Here is a 15230-nt window from a genome sequence, read left to right on the forward strand (position 1 = left end):
TTTAATTTACCCTAAATTTGTTTGTCATATGCCTTCAAGGCATTCAATCACAAGAATTTTGACTTTCTTGATCTTGCAATTTTTGCTTGTAGCTATATTAGCATGGTATGTGTACAAATGATATGCTTGATAATTAGCTAGCGATAGTTTAATATTTACCCAATGCAAAAGTCGTATGAGCTTAATCCATCTTTTATTCAAGAGTCGATGAATATTTTTTTTATATATGTTTTAAAAAAGGACCCCTGAATTATTTTTAAAGGGCATTGTTCAATTTATAGTTTGCTATTTATGAGACAATTTCTGAATAAAGTATAATCTTACCTTTCAACGATATAAATGCCCGCGCGTCGCATACGCGCAGGCTACTTTCCTAGTTAGTAATATAATAAGTCATCAGTAATAAAAGACCAACAAATTCAAACTGAATGTTGTTTTATACATAATGTGTCACTAGAACGGATACCCTCATCTCAATCGGGCGGTAAGCCCCATCTCAATCGGGCATGGCGTCCGTCATAGGCTAGAAGTCACTGATGTGAAGAGTTATCTCAATCGGGCAAACGGCCGTCACGGATGATTCTATCTCAATCGGGCCCTAAGTAAAGCCCGTCACCGATAGCTTTGACCCAGACGACCAGTCAAACTATAGCCCGTCACAGATGACCTATCTCAATCAGGCTACAACTAGCGCCCGTCACAGATGACCCTTATCTGTGACGGGCATTAACTATAGCATAAGTTAATGTCGGGCATTAACTATAGCATAAGTTAATGCCCGTCACAGATGAGTATAATCCAAAAATAAATAAATTTTATTTTTTGGCTAGCCCTCACTCGTGTGCACCCCACACGGGAAGTTCAAACTTCCCGGTTGGATGCCCGTCACAGATGAGTCATCTGTGACGGGCATTAACTATAGCATAAGTTACATCCCGAAATTGCTCTAGACCAAGCATACTTAACGTCAAAGTTCTTTGGAGATTGGCTTCCAGAAAAGTAGTTGTAACATGTTGGTACGAGTATTCTATTAATCCTATTATGCCCTAGGCCAGGATGTCAAATTAGAGTTATTAAATGATTTTAAATGGAAAAGTCACCAAAACCAAAGTTGTAGAACTCATCGAGGCGCAAAATTTTTATTTTGGTCATTTCTCCATCTGACTCTATTGAAACAATTTGAAATTTAAAATTCAAACTTTGAAAAGTTCAAATAGAATTTTAGATCAGTGAACGACTTCAATTGAAAAAGTTATCAACAACAAAGTTGTATAACTCATCAAAATCTATAACTTTTATTTTGGTCATTTTTCTATATAATATTTTTTGAACCGTTTGAATTTGAATTTAAAAATATGACAACTTCAAATAACATTTTCAAATACTAAATGATATCAACTGAAAAAGTCATCAACAACAAAGTTGAATAACTCATCAAGATCTAAAACTTTTATTTTGTTTATTTCTTCATACGACAAAGTGATAGTAACATTGTTTACAAAATTGACATATCTCTTATCTGGTTTTATAAACTATAACACATATATGTAAAATTTGTGAATAATATTACTAACATTTCGTCGGATGAAGAAATAACAAAAATAAAAGTTTTAGATCTTGATGAGTTATTCAACTTTGTTGTTGATGACTTTTTCAATTGAAATCATTTAGTATTTGAAAATGTTGTTTGAAGTTGTCATATTTTTAAATTCAAATTCAAACTGTTCAAAAAAATGTTATATTGAAAAATGACCAAACTAAAAGTTGTAAATATTGATAAGTTATACAACTTTGTTGTTGACATTTTTTCTATTTGAAATCATTTACTACCCGTAAAATTATTTTGACTCATAAAATGAATTATTATACTGCACTAAATTATTTTGCTATAGTCAACTTACAAATATAAACATTTCATATGAAAAATGGAAAAATAGTCATCGGTGATGGACTTTAGTTAATGCTCGATAGAGATTAAGTATATAGACCGTCACTGATAAGTCATATGTGACGGGCCTAGTTGTTATCTCAAACGGGCCTCAAGTTGGTGCACGTCACAGATGATGGTCATTTGTGACGGGCCACAACTTGAGGCCCGTTTGAGATATGGAATGCTATCTCAATCGGGCCTAAAGTTGTGGCCCGTTACTAATAGGTGTCATCCGTGATGGGCTTAAGTTTTATACCCATCCAACATGTCCGTGCGACCATATCTCAATCGGGCACTTTTCGGCCCGATTGAGATGACTTCCTTGTGACGGCCCGCTATTTCTAAGCATATTAGAGCCCGTCACAGATAGAAGGATCTGTATTAGTGTGTGTACGCACGGTCCCCAATTCAATACATATAGAATTGTTTTTTGAACGAAAGTACGTATAGAATTCATCCATAGGAGTAGGCATGCATATGCTGATATGCCAGGTTTACAGATAGATCACTTGACAATTACCGTGCATATGCCATCTATACAATAGTTAATTTGCAGCAATGAGACGTCGCCCTGGCTGTATTTACTCTGTAAATTCTTTGATCTCAAATTAATCATATGTATAATTTAGGTATGATGTGTGATCAGTTGTTCTTGTCGTCGACCGCCGACGACGACCCGTCGGCGCCGGGGGGACACGGCGGCTTCGGGAATGGTATAGGCCACCAGGGCTGTGGCGGCCCTGGCTTCGGCTTCGGCCCGGGCTTCGGCGGCTTCGGCTTCGGCTTCGGCCCTGGCTTTGGAGGCTTCGGCTTCGGCTTCGGCCCTGGCTTGGGAGGCTTCGGCTTCGGCCCAGGCTTGGGAGGCTTAGGCTTCGGTCCAGGCTTGGGTTTTGGTGGGCTCGGCTTGGGCTTGGGCTTGGGCCCAGGCTTCGGGCCGTGGTGGAAGCATTTATCGCCGCACTTCTTGTAGCACTGCACCTTCGCGGAGCTATCTGCAGATGCACACAAGAAAAAGCAGCACATGATGAACAGATTTAAACTTAATTACTACAGAGCTATATATCTATATATATATATATATATATATATATATATATATATATATATATTTGTGTGTGTGTGTGTGTGTGTGTGTGTGTGTGTGTGTGTGTGTGTGTGTGTGTGTGTGTGTGTGTGTGTGTGTGTGTGTGTGTGTGTGTGTGTGTGTGTGTGTGTGTGTGATTAAGGCTTGAATTATCGTTGCGAAGTGTTAGTTTATTACGTACATGGTGGCAGCTTCGCGCACCAGTCGTCGACGCACTTGTGGTAGCAAACGGCCGGCACGTCCTTGAAGCAGTTGCCGAGGCACTGCTTCTTGCACTTGTAGTCATCGTCGAGCCCGACGGCGGCGGCGCCGGCGGTGGCGTTGGCCTTGGCATTGGCCTTGTCGTCGTCGTCGTCGTCGTGGCGGTGACAGCACTTGCTCATGCAGGAGGAGTAGCACTTCCAGTCCGTGTGGCCGTCGTCGACGTCCGCCGCTGCAGCCTCGCCGGAGCTTGATGAGCTCAGGCTGCCGTCAGGAGGCCAGGACTAATCGACACAAGAATTCAGATACAATTAATCAGTAAATTTGGTCTTAATGTGGACAACCAATTAATTTGTCGGGGTGTCGGTACGTACCTTGGCACCAAGGTAGCCTCGGCCATGCGCGCTCGCCGCGGCGAAGAGCGGCGCCGCCGCCACGGCGAGGAGGAGGACGGCGACCGCCGCCGCTCTGGAGGCCATCGCCGCAGCTAGCTAGCTGCTCGCTCGGTGAGGTGTGAACGGGTTGGCTTTGCTTCGGTGAGGAGAGCGCGGTATATATAGCCGCGCGCATTAGCGCTTGCATTGCACGCGCGCCGCGCCGGCGGCGAGGAGGAGGGGGTCACGCGTTCCGGGTGCGCGCGAGGGCGTGGGCGATGGCGAGGGCTCCGGGATTCGACGCCGTGCACGGAATGTTCGAAAACTGAATTCGTTTCGAGCGATCGGAGAGACAGAGAGGTGCAGCTGGGCATGCAGCTTGCGAATTCACGCTTTTGTTCGCGTCGCGGCGTCGCGCGGGGAACAGATTCGCGTGCGTCGCTCGCGCGGGTAATCGATCTCTCTTCGTGTCAGCTGATCAGTTCGAATCGATTAAATCCAGTTTGTTTTGATCTGTCATGATGAGAGAACACTTACACAAGAAAGCACCAAGCAGCCCATACAGAATCATTAAACATTTTCGTTTATGGTATTCGGTCTGACAGAAGTAGCTAGGGATCAAGGCAGTAATCCGTGTTCAAGTGACAGTAACTGGGCACTTAATTAGTTTTCCACCGTGTTGATTAATCCATGTCAGTACTTAGTAGATCAGCCGCATGGTAATTTGTATGGCAGATAATCAGCGAGAAACAAACGTCATAGTTGACTCAAGACAAGACTGTTAATTCGATTCGATCGAACGGCGGTATGTATATATACCTTGCGTAATTAATTGCGTTATTACAAATTGGAGCACAACTCCGACAATAATTTAGCCATCTCAAGAGTATTATTATACATGGATTTGTGTTAATATGTTGTGCATGGATTTGTGTTTTAACATCATATCGAGAATTAATTCGAGATGTTCGTCATGCTTAAGGCAATCCTGTTTGTCGCGGTCGAAATATTGAATCACACTGCCGCCGTAAGGCTGGTCGGCCGGCGGCGGCACCCGGCGGCGGCGTAGCTCTTGCCGCACGTGTCGCGGCACACGGCCATCATCTTGCTGCCCGGGTCGATCTGGCCGCACATGGACAGCGCGCACGCGTGCTCGCAGTCGCCGGTGCCGGAGAAGCGGCCGGCGGCGATGGCGATGGCGATGGCGCCGGCGCCGCACCGGCGGTAGCAGGAGAACTGGCAGAACCAGTACTCCTCGCGCTGCACGCACTGGTCGAAGCACGCGTGGAAGCAGGGCGGCATGATGCTGCTGCTGCTACCCACCGCCGCCGCTAATTCGTCACCGCCGGCGGCCGCGACCAGCAACGCCAGTACAGCCGCCGCCGCCGCCGCCGATCCGGCTCCGGCTCCGGCGATGATCTCCCTTGTCACAGGCATGGAGGCAGCTAGCTTAGCGAGGACTGAGGATGATACGGCTGCGCCATGGATGGACGAAGCTATGAAAGAAAAGCGGAGGCGAGGCGGGGCGTGCGCGCGTGTAGCCGTGTAGGTCATGGTTTCGGTGTGACGCTGACCGCAGCACGCTTCTCTGATCCGGTTGGTCTCACGGCCCACGACAATACATTGGGGTGTAGTGGGCCGAACGGCCCAAAAAGGGGCCTGGTAACGGTAGTAGAACTGCGAATAAGTCCACTTGCCAATCCCTCAACTTTACGACGAGTTTAATTTACGTCCCTGAAATCGCAATACCAAAAATCTCCACCCCTTATCTTTGCAAAACTACTCAAGTTTGTCTAAGGCAATATGATGTGCCAAGTTAAGTTAAGTATTGTCTGATGTGACATCCTAGTTAGCAAAAAGAAAAAAGAAAACATATAGAGCCCACGCGTAAGTAGACTTCCACCTCTCCCCACCTATCCCCTTTCTTGCCCATCTCTCCATCTCTCCCCTCTTTTCCCTAGCAGCTTGCCGGCATGGAGAAGATCGCAAGGGGGCTTAAGGCGGCTGACATACCCGGTGAGCCTATCGCGGGAGGCGGCAACAATTGAGGAGGTCAACGACCTCCCGAAGCCTAAGCTCCCTCAGCCCTGGTGGTGTCTCCGACACAGGTATGGTTTATTATTTAAGAACATGCATCAATTGCGGTTGATATGCGTGGGCTTCACCCACGAGTTGTTGGTGCTGATGTTCCGGATGTGCAGTCTAGGGATAACGTCGTGCGCGGTGCTCTCCTTTCTCAACCAATTCTTCTGGTACTACCCGAAGCCGCACACCATCACTGCTATCTCCTTGCAGATTGCCGTTGTGCCGCTTGGCTGCCTCATGGCGGTGGTACTGTAGGAGCATGCCTTCTTCTGCGCGCGCGCGGCCGTTAGAGTTCACCCTCAACCCGGAGCCGCTCAATGTGAAGGAGCACGTGTTCATCTCCTTCTTTGCCAACTTTGGTGCCAGCACGGTGTACGCTACCTATGTCATCACCGCCATCCTCGTCTTCTATGGCAAACACATCTCCTTCTTCGTCGTCCTATGCTCACATTCCACACACCTTTCTTGCTAGTTTCTACCATCCATGACAGATCAAAAGTGACTCTTTTTTTTTATCATCTTCGACCATGGATCATTTGATCGACTCATGATTGTTTCATGTTGTTGCTTATATCATGTAAAGCGATCGAGCTTGTGGATGATTAGGTGCTTAGGTTCAGGTGGGTGGAAATATTTTGGCGGTATATGGTGGAGCCAGCGGCGATGTGGTGGCCGTCCAACCTCGTCATCACCATTGTTGCGCCTACACTCCTCTCCGCATCGTCGTCATTGCACAAATCTTTCACTGTCACTGCAACCTGACCAAGTGGGGCCGGACAACTGACACATGAGCAAAAACATGGGAAAATGAGGTCAATACTGCCATGGGATACAAGTTACACGGTTTTGTACCAGGGATGTCAAACAAACTTGACGTAAAGTTGAGGGATGAAAAGTGAACTTATTCCTTGAATTGCCGCTAGCTCGGCCAACATAGGCTGTTGGTTTGTGCGCCATACTACCTTGTAGGCCGTAGGTGCCGCTCGTACATGGCCCAGTAAAATGCAAAGTGACTGAAATATTTTACCTACATCTCTACTAGCTTAAAAGCCAACTCATCTTCCTTCCGTCCACTTCTTCCACGACGCTCTCAACATGCACCCACACATAGCGTATGTATGTAACCACCGAATACAATGTTTTATCCTCAATCACACTTATAGTCTACCCTTACTTATATGGACCCCGTTACAACGTAGGTACATGCACTGATTAAAAGAAAGAGCGTGCATAGAAAATTTCTAACCGTATAATCACTCGGTCTAATGGTCGTAAGGATAATTCGACGATGTAATTATTCTCACCACATTATACGTCGCACCCCCTTTTAAATATAACATTTATCTAAATAAATAAATTTGTAGTGGCACGGATAAAATCATAACCCTATAATATTTTAACACCAAGACTAGCAATGCCGAATTATAAATCCGCACTGAGCAACCGTCTGCTCCTGTATCCATCCAAAAACCAAAGAGAAACCTGTAGGCTGTAGACGTTTACATCTAAAAAACTGGCGAGAACTCGCGCTTTGCCCTCCCGTGCCGTAGCCGTTCCACGCCCCGTCCGCCTCGCTCTCACCCTGCCCCGTCCGTAATCCCGTCCCGTTCCGTTCCACGCCTCCCCCCCTCTCCCCCTTCGATTCGAACTCTTTCGTCTCGCTTCCCCACACAAAACCAAACCAAACCAAACCCACGGAGAGAGAGGGAAGAAAAAGGAGAAAAAAAAAAGAAAAAATCTCACCACACCGCCGCAGCCAAATCTAGGGTTGCTTCGCTCGCCCGCCCGCCCATGGCCGACCCGACGACGCCGGCGGACGCGCAGCCGGAGCAGGCCCACGCCGCCGAGAAGCCCCCCGCGGCGCCGCTGACGCCCGAGGAGGCGGAGGCGGAGGCGGAGACGGCGGGGTCCGGGGATGACGAGGAGTACGTGAGCGACCCCGACGACGCGCTGCTCCCGGAGATGCGGCGCCGGGAGGCCAGCGACGACGAGGGGTCCGAGGAGGGGAGGGCGCGGATCGGGTCCGACCGCGGCGACGGCGACGACGGCGACGGGCAGGGCGCAGCCGAGGTGTACGAGGACGAGGCCTACGAGGACGATGACGAGGAGTACTACGATGATTTGGCGGAGGAGGAGGTCGGCGAGGGCTTCGAGGAGGAGTACGACGGCCGCGCGGAGCCGCCCAAGGAGGTCGCCGGTGCCCAGGGGGAGGATGGGGAGAAGGGCGACGTGGAGGGAGAGGCGGCGGTGGAAGGGGATGGAGAAGAGAAGAAGGAGCAGGAGCCGTTTGCGGTACCCACGTCCGGCGCCTTCTACATGCACGATGACCGCTTCCAAGAGGAGAGTCGTGGCCGCCGCAGGTGAGTTCTTCCTGAAAAACTTATGCCTTATCTGCTGTACCCATAGTTTTGGTAGAATTGCTATTGCTCAACCGTAGGCTGTGGCTGTGGCCTCGAGGAAGCCAGAGCTGCATTATACTTCAGCAAAGTAAAACGGGCATAATCAAAACGTAGTGAATCTGTGAATTGAGGCATCGATGCCAAAGGTAGGCGAGGAAGCGCAGGGGGATTTATCACATGCAATTCAGGCAAAAGCCTTTCACAAGAAAAAACTGAACTTTAAGCTTAGTATAAATTTTAAACTTTGAAAATGAACTATGTAGAAAATGAAGGATATAACTTACCAGAGCATCTGAACTCATTTATTTTGAATATGTTTGGGTCGTCGTGCTCGAAACTAAAATCAACATAGTGATCAAGCTGTAAACTGATAAAATATCAGGAAACGTGAAAAGTTTGAATGAGGTTATAATGACAAATGATAATCCACAGTAAGGGTCCAGTGAAACCACTTTTTCAGGGAGTCCTACATGAAATATGTTCCTACAATGAAATCCAGGGACTCGTGCTAGATACTTGTTTGTTGGGAGCTAATGCAGACACATTTTCCCAACCTTGGTTCTTGCTATTACTTGTTTTTGACAGTAACTCAGATTTGTGTGTGCTTAAATTTTGATGCTTAAGATGCTGTCCTGGAGGTTAGCTACATAGAATTTTGTTTGTTCCTTCAATGCTAGGGTTTTAGTAGGACAAGAGCCAATGTTTATTAAGCATGTACTCTAATGCATAAGTTTAGCTAACACCGGAGAAGAAAAGAGGAGGGGTTGGGGGATTAGATTGGGCTGATTGTGAATTGAATAAATTCATTTTTTGCCATGAGATGGCCGTTATGAATACTCCTTAGAAATGCAATATGTAGGACATATTTTAATATAATGAGAAGGCTAATCACTGCATATTTAGTAGAACCTAAATGCCTAATGATCGTTTTTGGGCATAGAATGTTGGAATTTAGCTATAAGAAGAGTAAATTGTACTCATGGTGCATGGACTGCAAATAGGTGCAATAACCTACAAAACACTCATTTCGGTGCAACAACTTGCTTAGTTGATGCGGACTCGGGTCAAACAGGCCATAGAAGCAAAATGATTCCACATGGTGCTCACCGGTGACATGTCACTGTCAGCTTGCAACACACCTGTTGCAACCCATGATGGCAGGCTAGTAATTTCTATTTTGCAGAAAACCCCATAACCTGTAAATATCCACGGGCATTCATTAGAGGGTTTGTCACCCCCTCTATTTGATTCCATGATGATGAAAAACTGTGCCACATTGTTGGGACCAACATGGGAAGAGTGAGCTGCGAGCTTACCTTTTGTTTGTATGCTAACGATTTTCAATGTGCAATCAGCAATAGAGCATGTTCATCATTCTTCTTCCACCATATGTTTTAGCTTCCTGGGTCAATTATATTTTGCATCTCCTCTGCAAATGGATGCTCTGGTTGGCAAGCGTCTGCTAAATATATAGTAGCTACAGCTAATCTATTGAGCATCGGCTCATGTTGGTTATCGTTATATTTTGACCCTGCTGCAGTCTGTCATTGGATAGTAGTGGCTGCTAAATGAGATCTTGCTCTTCAACTGTGCTGATTTTGTTTTTTACTTTCTTCTGAAAGCAGGAGAATGTTTGGTGGGAGGAAGTTATGGGACGCTAAAGATGATCAAGCGTGGGTGCATGACAGATTTGAGGAAATGAATTTGCATGAGGAGCACTATGAGGTATCTGTCCAATTCCTTTAATGTGCAAATGATAGCTTTTTCTTCAATGTTAGTATTGAGGTAGGATTTCTGCATTGCAGGATAAGCGAATGTCAAGGGGTCGCTTTAGAGGCCGTGGTGGTGGGGGTAGAACTCGGGGCACTGGTCATGGGTTTGCCAGAGGTGGAAAGTATCGCGGTTATAATGAAGATATCAACAACAACCACCAAAACCGACCCCAAAAGGTTGTTAGAGGGAGAGGACCTCGACGTTATGAAGCTGTTGCAAAGAACAACCGAGATGTTGTTGGATTCCAGCGGAAACAGTAAGTGATTATTATTTTGAATCCTTCCCAACTACCCAACAAAAACACAATACTGCACACACCACTGGGGACACTTGACTGTAAATAGGTTTCATGGCTGCACAGCTTTGCTTGTGATTTTCGCCTTACATAATTATCTTATTATTACTTGTTCAGACCTGCAAGATCACGAGAGTCTGCTGCAAGTGCTTCAGCCGTCAGAGAGAGTGGCCAAACTTTAAATGCGCAGTCAGAAATGGCCCCTCCTAAAAAGAATGTTGTGAATTCAAGCTTAAATTCAGCGTCACCACCATTTTATCCCTCTGGTGCCTCCAACCCAGATTTCTCTGTGCCAGCTCAAAGAAGGGACAATATGCAAGCAGGGGGTTCCAATAAAGTCTTTCCATCTTCTATGAAGATGGATGACAATGCAAAGGTACAATCTGGCCCAGCAGTTAGAAGGGATTATGGTGCACGTGACAGGTTTCAACATGCTGATGGTCCTGTTAGACAATCTCCAAGGAGTGGAGGAACATCGTTGAATTCATCAGGATTTGCAGCATCGACAGTTAATCATGGTCAATCTTCTGTTGTTAGAACTCAAGGAGGAAATGGGATTCCTTCAAACAATCAGTCCACTTCGTCTCTTCACCAAAATCCTAGGGCTCCTACACACCAGCAAAGTCACACATCAGTCGTGCACCAGAAGTCAGGGCAAGTGCAAACTCAATCTGCAATGAGAATACCAACTCAGCAGTTGAACCATCGCACTGGCAACCCGTCAACCACTCAGCATCTACCTGTTAGATCAACTGAAAGTGTTGAGAATGGTCTGTATCCTAGTTCGAACAAATCAAATGCATCATCTGGGGCAGGAAAAACCAACAGTCAGGAAGCAGGAAGGGGTTCCTTTATGTATGGTGGAGCCCAGGTTATTGGGGCTGCTGGGGCTATTGGTCTTGCCCAGGGCGAACAAAATTTTCCTGGCACTCCAGCTCTCCTTCCAGGTTTGCTTCCTTAGTAATTCAACAGATCTTTTCTTGTAATAATCGGATTGCTTTGACTTTCTAATTTCCAATGCCATCACTTGAACTCATTGTCTTTCCTGTTTTCATCGTTAATGCAGTCATGCAATTTGGCAGTCAGCATCCTGGTGGTGTTGGAGTTCCTACTGTTGGTATGGCCCTCCCTGGCTATGTGGCTCAACAGCAGATGGGAATGGGAAATAACGAAATGACATGGTATATTTCATTGTCTCACTAGATTTGCTTTTCACAATAATATTTTCTGTGGTGTAACAACTGGATGTAATCTTAACTGCAAGGGGTGAATATAAGACAATATTACACCAAACAGTATTTTCACTTGTTCTTAGAATAGCACGTCTTGTTTTGATTTCTAGCTATACTTTGTCTAGCTTTTGTTTAATTAAACTATGATAGCAGGAATTGATAGTTGTTACAAATGCTTTTGTTTTATCTTTCAATATAATATGTTATGGGATTTTATAGCTGAAACTTGCTTTCCCAAGTAATATTCGCTCATAAACTCTTTTGGGGCGTCATTTTTGTTTTGTTGAAGATGTAATAATACCTTTCTCCTATTTATTTAGTTCTGATTTATTTTCCTATGGATTCCAATATGATGCTTTTGTTCTTTGTCTTTATAAACTATATACTGACTGTTGGGCCTTATTTGCATGATTTTTTATATTATTCTGTCTTATAACACATGAAATGTTGGTTTGGTAGGTTGCCACTGTTAACTGGTGCAGCTGGTGCTTTTGGAGGATCATATCCACCTTATATTGCTCTGGATCCAGCCTTTTACTCCAGATCTTCAGGACAGACCTCATCGTCAGTTCCTTCCAGGTAAAGGATATAATCGACAAATAGCTTATATACATGGGTTAAGCTGCTCTGGTTCTGTGGGAAAAGCGCCTCTTGGTGTAAACTAAAGTGCTGAACATCTGCTTTAGACTTAGCCGTCTGACCATGTATGCATCTTCAAAAACATTATCACTTGTTTTGACTAGTATTATTAGCTGCAAATGCAGTTGTGATAGCCCCCAGCTTGATATATGTACATTTTTGTATTTCAATTCAAAGTACTCAACTACGTACTGGTTCAGAATGTGTATGTATATTGATGAACTGATGAAGTGGATCACTCGAATGGCTAAAAGAAGTATTACTGTTGGATACACATTTGATTCAGAAATGTTAATATAAGAATGGGAATATACTTTGGAGGAATTTGGGCGCGATACATATAAAGGCATTAGTATTATGTAACCTACCTGGATCTGTGTTCTTGTATCATCCATGAATTTTCCTTTGAAAGTGGGAATTAAAAATATTTATTCATTCTTACAGGGAATCTATTGCTAACAAGGGGGCTTCCCCTCCTCGAAATGGTACATCATACTACCTTTATTGATGTTGACTCTTATATTATATTACAATTTGTAAGTTGCTTCCATAAATATTTGGTTGACATTTTGCATTGCAGATATTGTCAATGAAGAGGTTGATCAGCGTCAGAACAAGCCTAGGAGGCAAGTATTCTCTAATAACATTTTGAATCTCACCTGGTGTATACTGTTTTCATGCCATGATTTTCAGCTCATGTATTTACTCCTTAATGCAGATACTCAGAGATGAACTTCAGTCAGTGAAGCACCATGTAAGGTGAATAGCATCTGAATAAGCTGCTTATGGTCAGTTATTTATATATTTGTTTGATATACCTACAATTTTCCTTATGTCCTGCAAACTTATCTGTGGTGTATGCTTATGCAGGCTATATTTTTAAGCCCTTAGTGATCTCCTGTTTTGATCTGGAGCACTTTGGGTGGCTTCTTGTCCTAAGTTATGTTAGGTACTGCCCTATTTTGACATTTTCAATTCCCTTACTAATTTGCACACAATATATTTTAGCAAATGGTATGCATTTGCTGCTCATTTTACTCCTAACATTAAATTTAAGAGTAAATTGCATTGGTGGTACACAAACTTTTCTGGTGGGTGCAATCTAGTGTATGAACTTGTAAATTTAACATCACTACATGCCCTATTTCATGAACGTCATTGTCTTTTTTACAATCCTTCTGTTTATACCTTAGCGATATGTTTGGATTGATTCCAAAGCATATTTGTAAGGGACAATGATTGTGAATGTTACACTAGTTTTCTTGATTTAGATGCCATTTTAGGTCATATAACAAAAAAGCATGCTGCTCCTATTAACTCCATATCATTATCCCTTTCTTTAACACTTCTACATGAGCAACCGTTACAGGGTATTTTGCCTCAAGAAATGACAATAGCATGTATTTTCACAACCCAGACACTTTTTCTTGGATCTAAATTATACTAGAGTAGTACTATACTCTCTAACCATTCTAGTGCACCTTTTTTCTTAACTTCATTGATAGGTATCTCTCCTTTTTTAGACAAACTGGTAAAAGCTGTCTGCTTTAACTTGATTTATACTGTTCTGAAGGTTATAAACGCCTGTTTGTGCTGGTGTCACTTCACAGCAGACTCAGGGGTGGCCTTTGTTGCTTGAATTGTGGTAAGCCTTTTGTAAGAGCAATGATTTAGAGAACGCATTCAGTTTTTGATGATAATATAGGTGACTGACTCTATCATGAACATTTAGGTTTTGCTCGGTTGTGATGCGTTGAGAAATGTCAAATTCGTTGGTTGCGTCTGAAGATGTGGGCGGTTCTTGAAGAGAGCTTGGAATAATGATCTGCGTTGGTTGATAAAAGTTTGGGTTTTTTAGTACATCTTTTTAGCGACTGTACTTTGTGTCGATCTGATATACCTATCCTCTTATAGTGGTATTTGTTAGCACAAGTGGCTTTATAGCTGCAGTTTGTATCTCTTGAACAATGTGTAAACCTGGGTGCGATTTGTGACAAGTTTACAGCTTGAATGAGTCAGTCCGGTTCCATCTTGGTAGCAACAAAACTCTCAGTTTTCACTATATTTTTTCTTGTCCATTGCACTTCTGGTTTTGAGGGAGATGTTTAGCTGGCTGAAAGGCCGAGATAGGAGTATCATGGAAAACGGTAACTATGCTACCATTATACTATGATTTGGAATGTTCAAAGGTAGTAAACCGAGCAACCTTTTCCCCTGACGATCAGTCGCTGAGCTGCACAGTGCACATTACAAGAAAAACATAAATTATAGGTTTATGAGAACTGGACCGAATTAGCGAATAGATGACCAGTGATAAAAAAAAATCAGGACTGAAGATTTACCTGCGCAAACTGGCCAGTGGCCAATGATAAAAAAAAAAGAACACTTGAATTTTACATTATGATTATTTCTGTAAAACTTACTAGAATCAAGGGTTACGTGCAGCACGGCAGAAAATAACCAATCTGTAAAGATGAAAAATTAAAAACTCATTTCGAACGAGACAAAAGAAAACTCATTATCGGCTGAAAGAGGCCGAACCAGGCCACAAATTCCAAGAGGAAGAACTGCCGGGGGTCCAAATCCATGAAAAGACACACCCACAAATGACAAAACGGTAGTGAGTAGCAGCTTTATTCCTCACCTCTTTAGTACCACCTCGACAGTTTACAAAGAGGGAAACCAAGTTAAATATTCAGCTCGCCTACCCTGCCTCGCCGAGCTCAGTAGCGAGAGCCTGTAACCCAAGCGGGGGCACTAAAGGTGGCTGCGGATGTTTGGTGTGGATTCTGATCCTGGGCCCCATGTTGTTGTAATCTTGCTGGCTTGCCCGTTCCAAGTTGCGTAGTGGGCCGGAGGGGCTTTGGCGAAGGCCTTTGCTTTGCTTCTCCGGCCCTAAAGTGGCAGGCACAGCGTGAGGCTGGCTTCACAGAGCAGCGATCACTGCCCGCTTCCATCGGTGGAAGGATAACAGGCTGCTGCACCTTGGGCCCGCTTCTGGCCCAGAGTCCCTCTACAACAGACCACCATCTTTTTTTTTTTGGTATCCTCTGTAAACTGAAATCTTTTTTTTTTCGTATCCTCTGTAAACTGAAATATCAAATACGCGTGCGTACAGCTGAAAAGACATCTTCGAGTGGGTACGAAACTGTCTTGCAGGGCCAGTTTACAAATAATTTTTGTCATTCAGATGAAATATCTATCGATCAGGTAACCTA

General features: G+C 44.4%; 3 protein-coding genes across 6 annotated transcripts; 1 reads left to right on the forward strand and 2 right to left on the reverse strand.

Moving 5' to 3' along the window:
* Window positions 1-2295: 2295 nt before the first annotated feature.
* On the reverse strand, window positions 2296-3744 carry LOC4326388 (actin cytoskeleton-regulatory complex protein pan-1). The gene is made up of 3 exons (XM_015780101.3): window positions 3590-3744; window positions 3196-3499; window positions 2296-2922 (listed from the first exon to the last, which is right to left on the reverse strand). The coding sequence occupies exons 1-3, from the start codon at window positions 3692-3694 to the stop codon at window positions 2573-2575; spliced, it is 759 nt and encodes a 252-aa protein (XP_015635587.1). The 5' UTR covers window positions 3695-3744; the 3' UTR covers window positions 2296-2572.
* A 530-nt stretch (window positions 3745-4274) lies between these two features.
* On the reverse strand, window positions 4275-5105 carry LOC107277840 (uncharacterized). The gene has a single exon (XM_015792469.3). It carries the CDS (start codon window positions 5024-5026, stop codon window positions 4604-4606), a length of 423 nt encoding a protein of 140 aa, XP_015647955.1. The 5' UTR covers window positions 5027-5105; the 3' UTR covers window positions 4275-4603.
* Window positions 5106-7373: 2268 nt separating this feature from the next.
* On the forward strand, window positions 7374-14058 carry LOC4326389 (protein MLN51 homolog). Of its 4 annotated transcripts, none has more exons than XM_015794588.3 (12): window positions 7374-8034; window positions 9696-9798; window positions 9879-10102; window positions 10259-11088; window positions 11208-11322; window positions 11833-11952; window positions 12457-12497; window positions 12593-12638; window positions 12731-12800; window positions 12883-12961; window positions 13586-13657; window positions 13745-14058. In XM_015794588.3, the coding sequence occupies exons 1-9, from the start codon at window positions 7466-7468 to the stop codon at window positions 12756-12758; spliced, it is 2076 nt and encodes a 691-aa protein (XP_015650074.1). In that variant the 5' UTR covers window positions 7374-7465; the 3' UTR covers window positions 12759-12800; window positions 12883-12961; window positions 13586-13657; window positions 13745-14058. The 4 variants fall into 4 exon arrangements, with proteins under 4 accessions (XP_015650074.1, XP_015650082.1, XP_015650091.1 ...); XM_015794596.3 differs by having other exon boundaries at window positions 12731-12771; XM_015794605.3 differs by having other exon boundaries at window positions 9699-9798.
* The last annotated feature ends 1172 nt before the right edge of the window (window positions 14059-15230 follow it).

Source organism: Oryza sativa, chromosome 1 (assembly GCF_034140825.1).
Source record: "Oryza sativa Japonica Group chromosome 1, ASM3414082v1".
In the NCBI taxonomy this organism is placed as follows: Eukaryota; Viridiplantae; Streptophyta; class Magnoliopsida; order Poales; family Poaceae; genus Oryza; species Oryza sativa.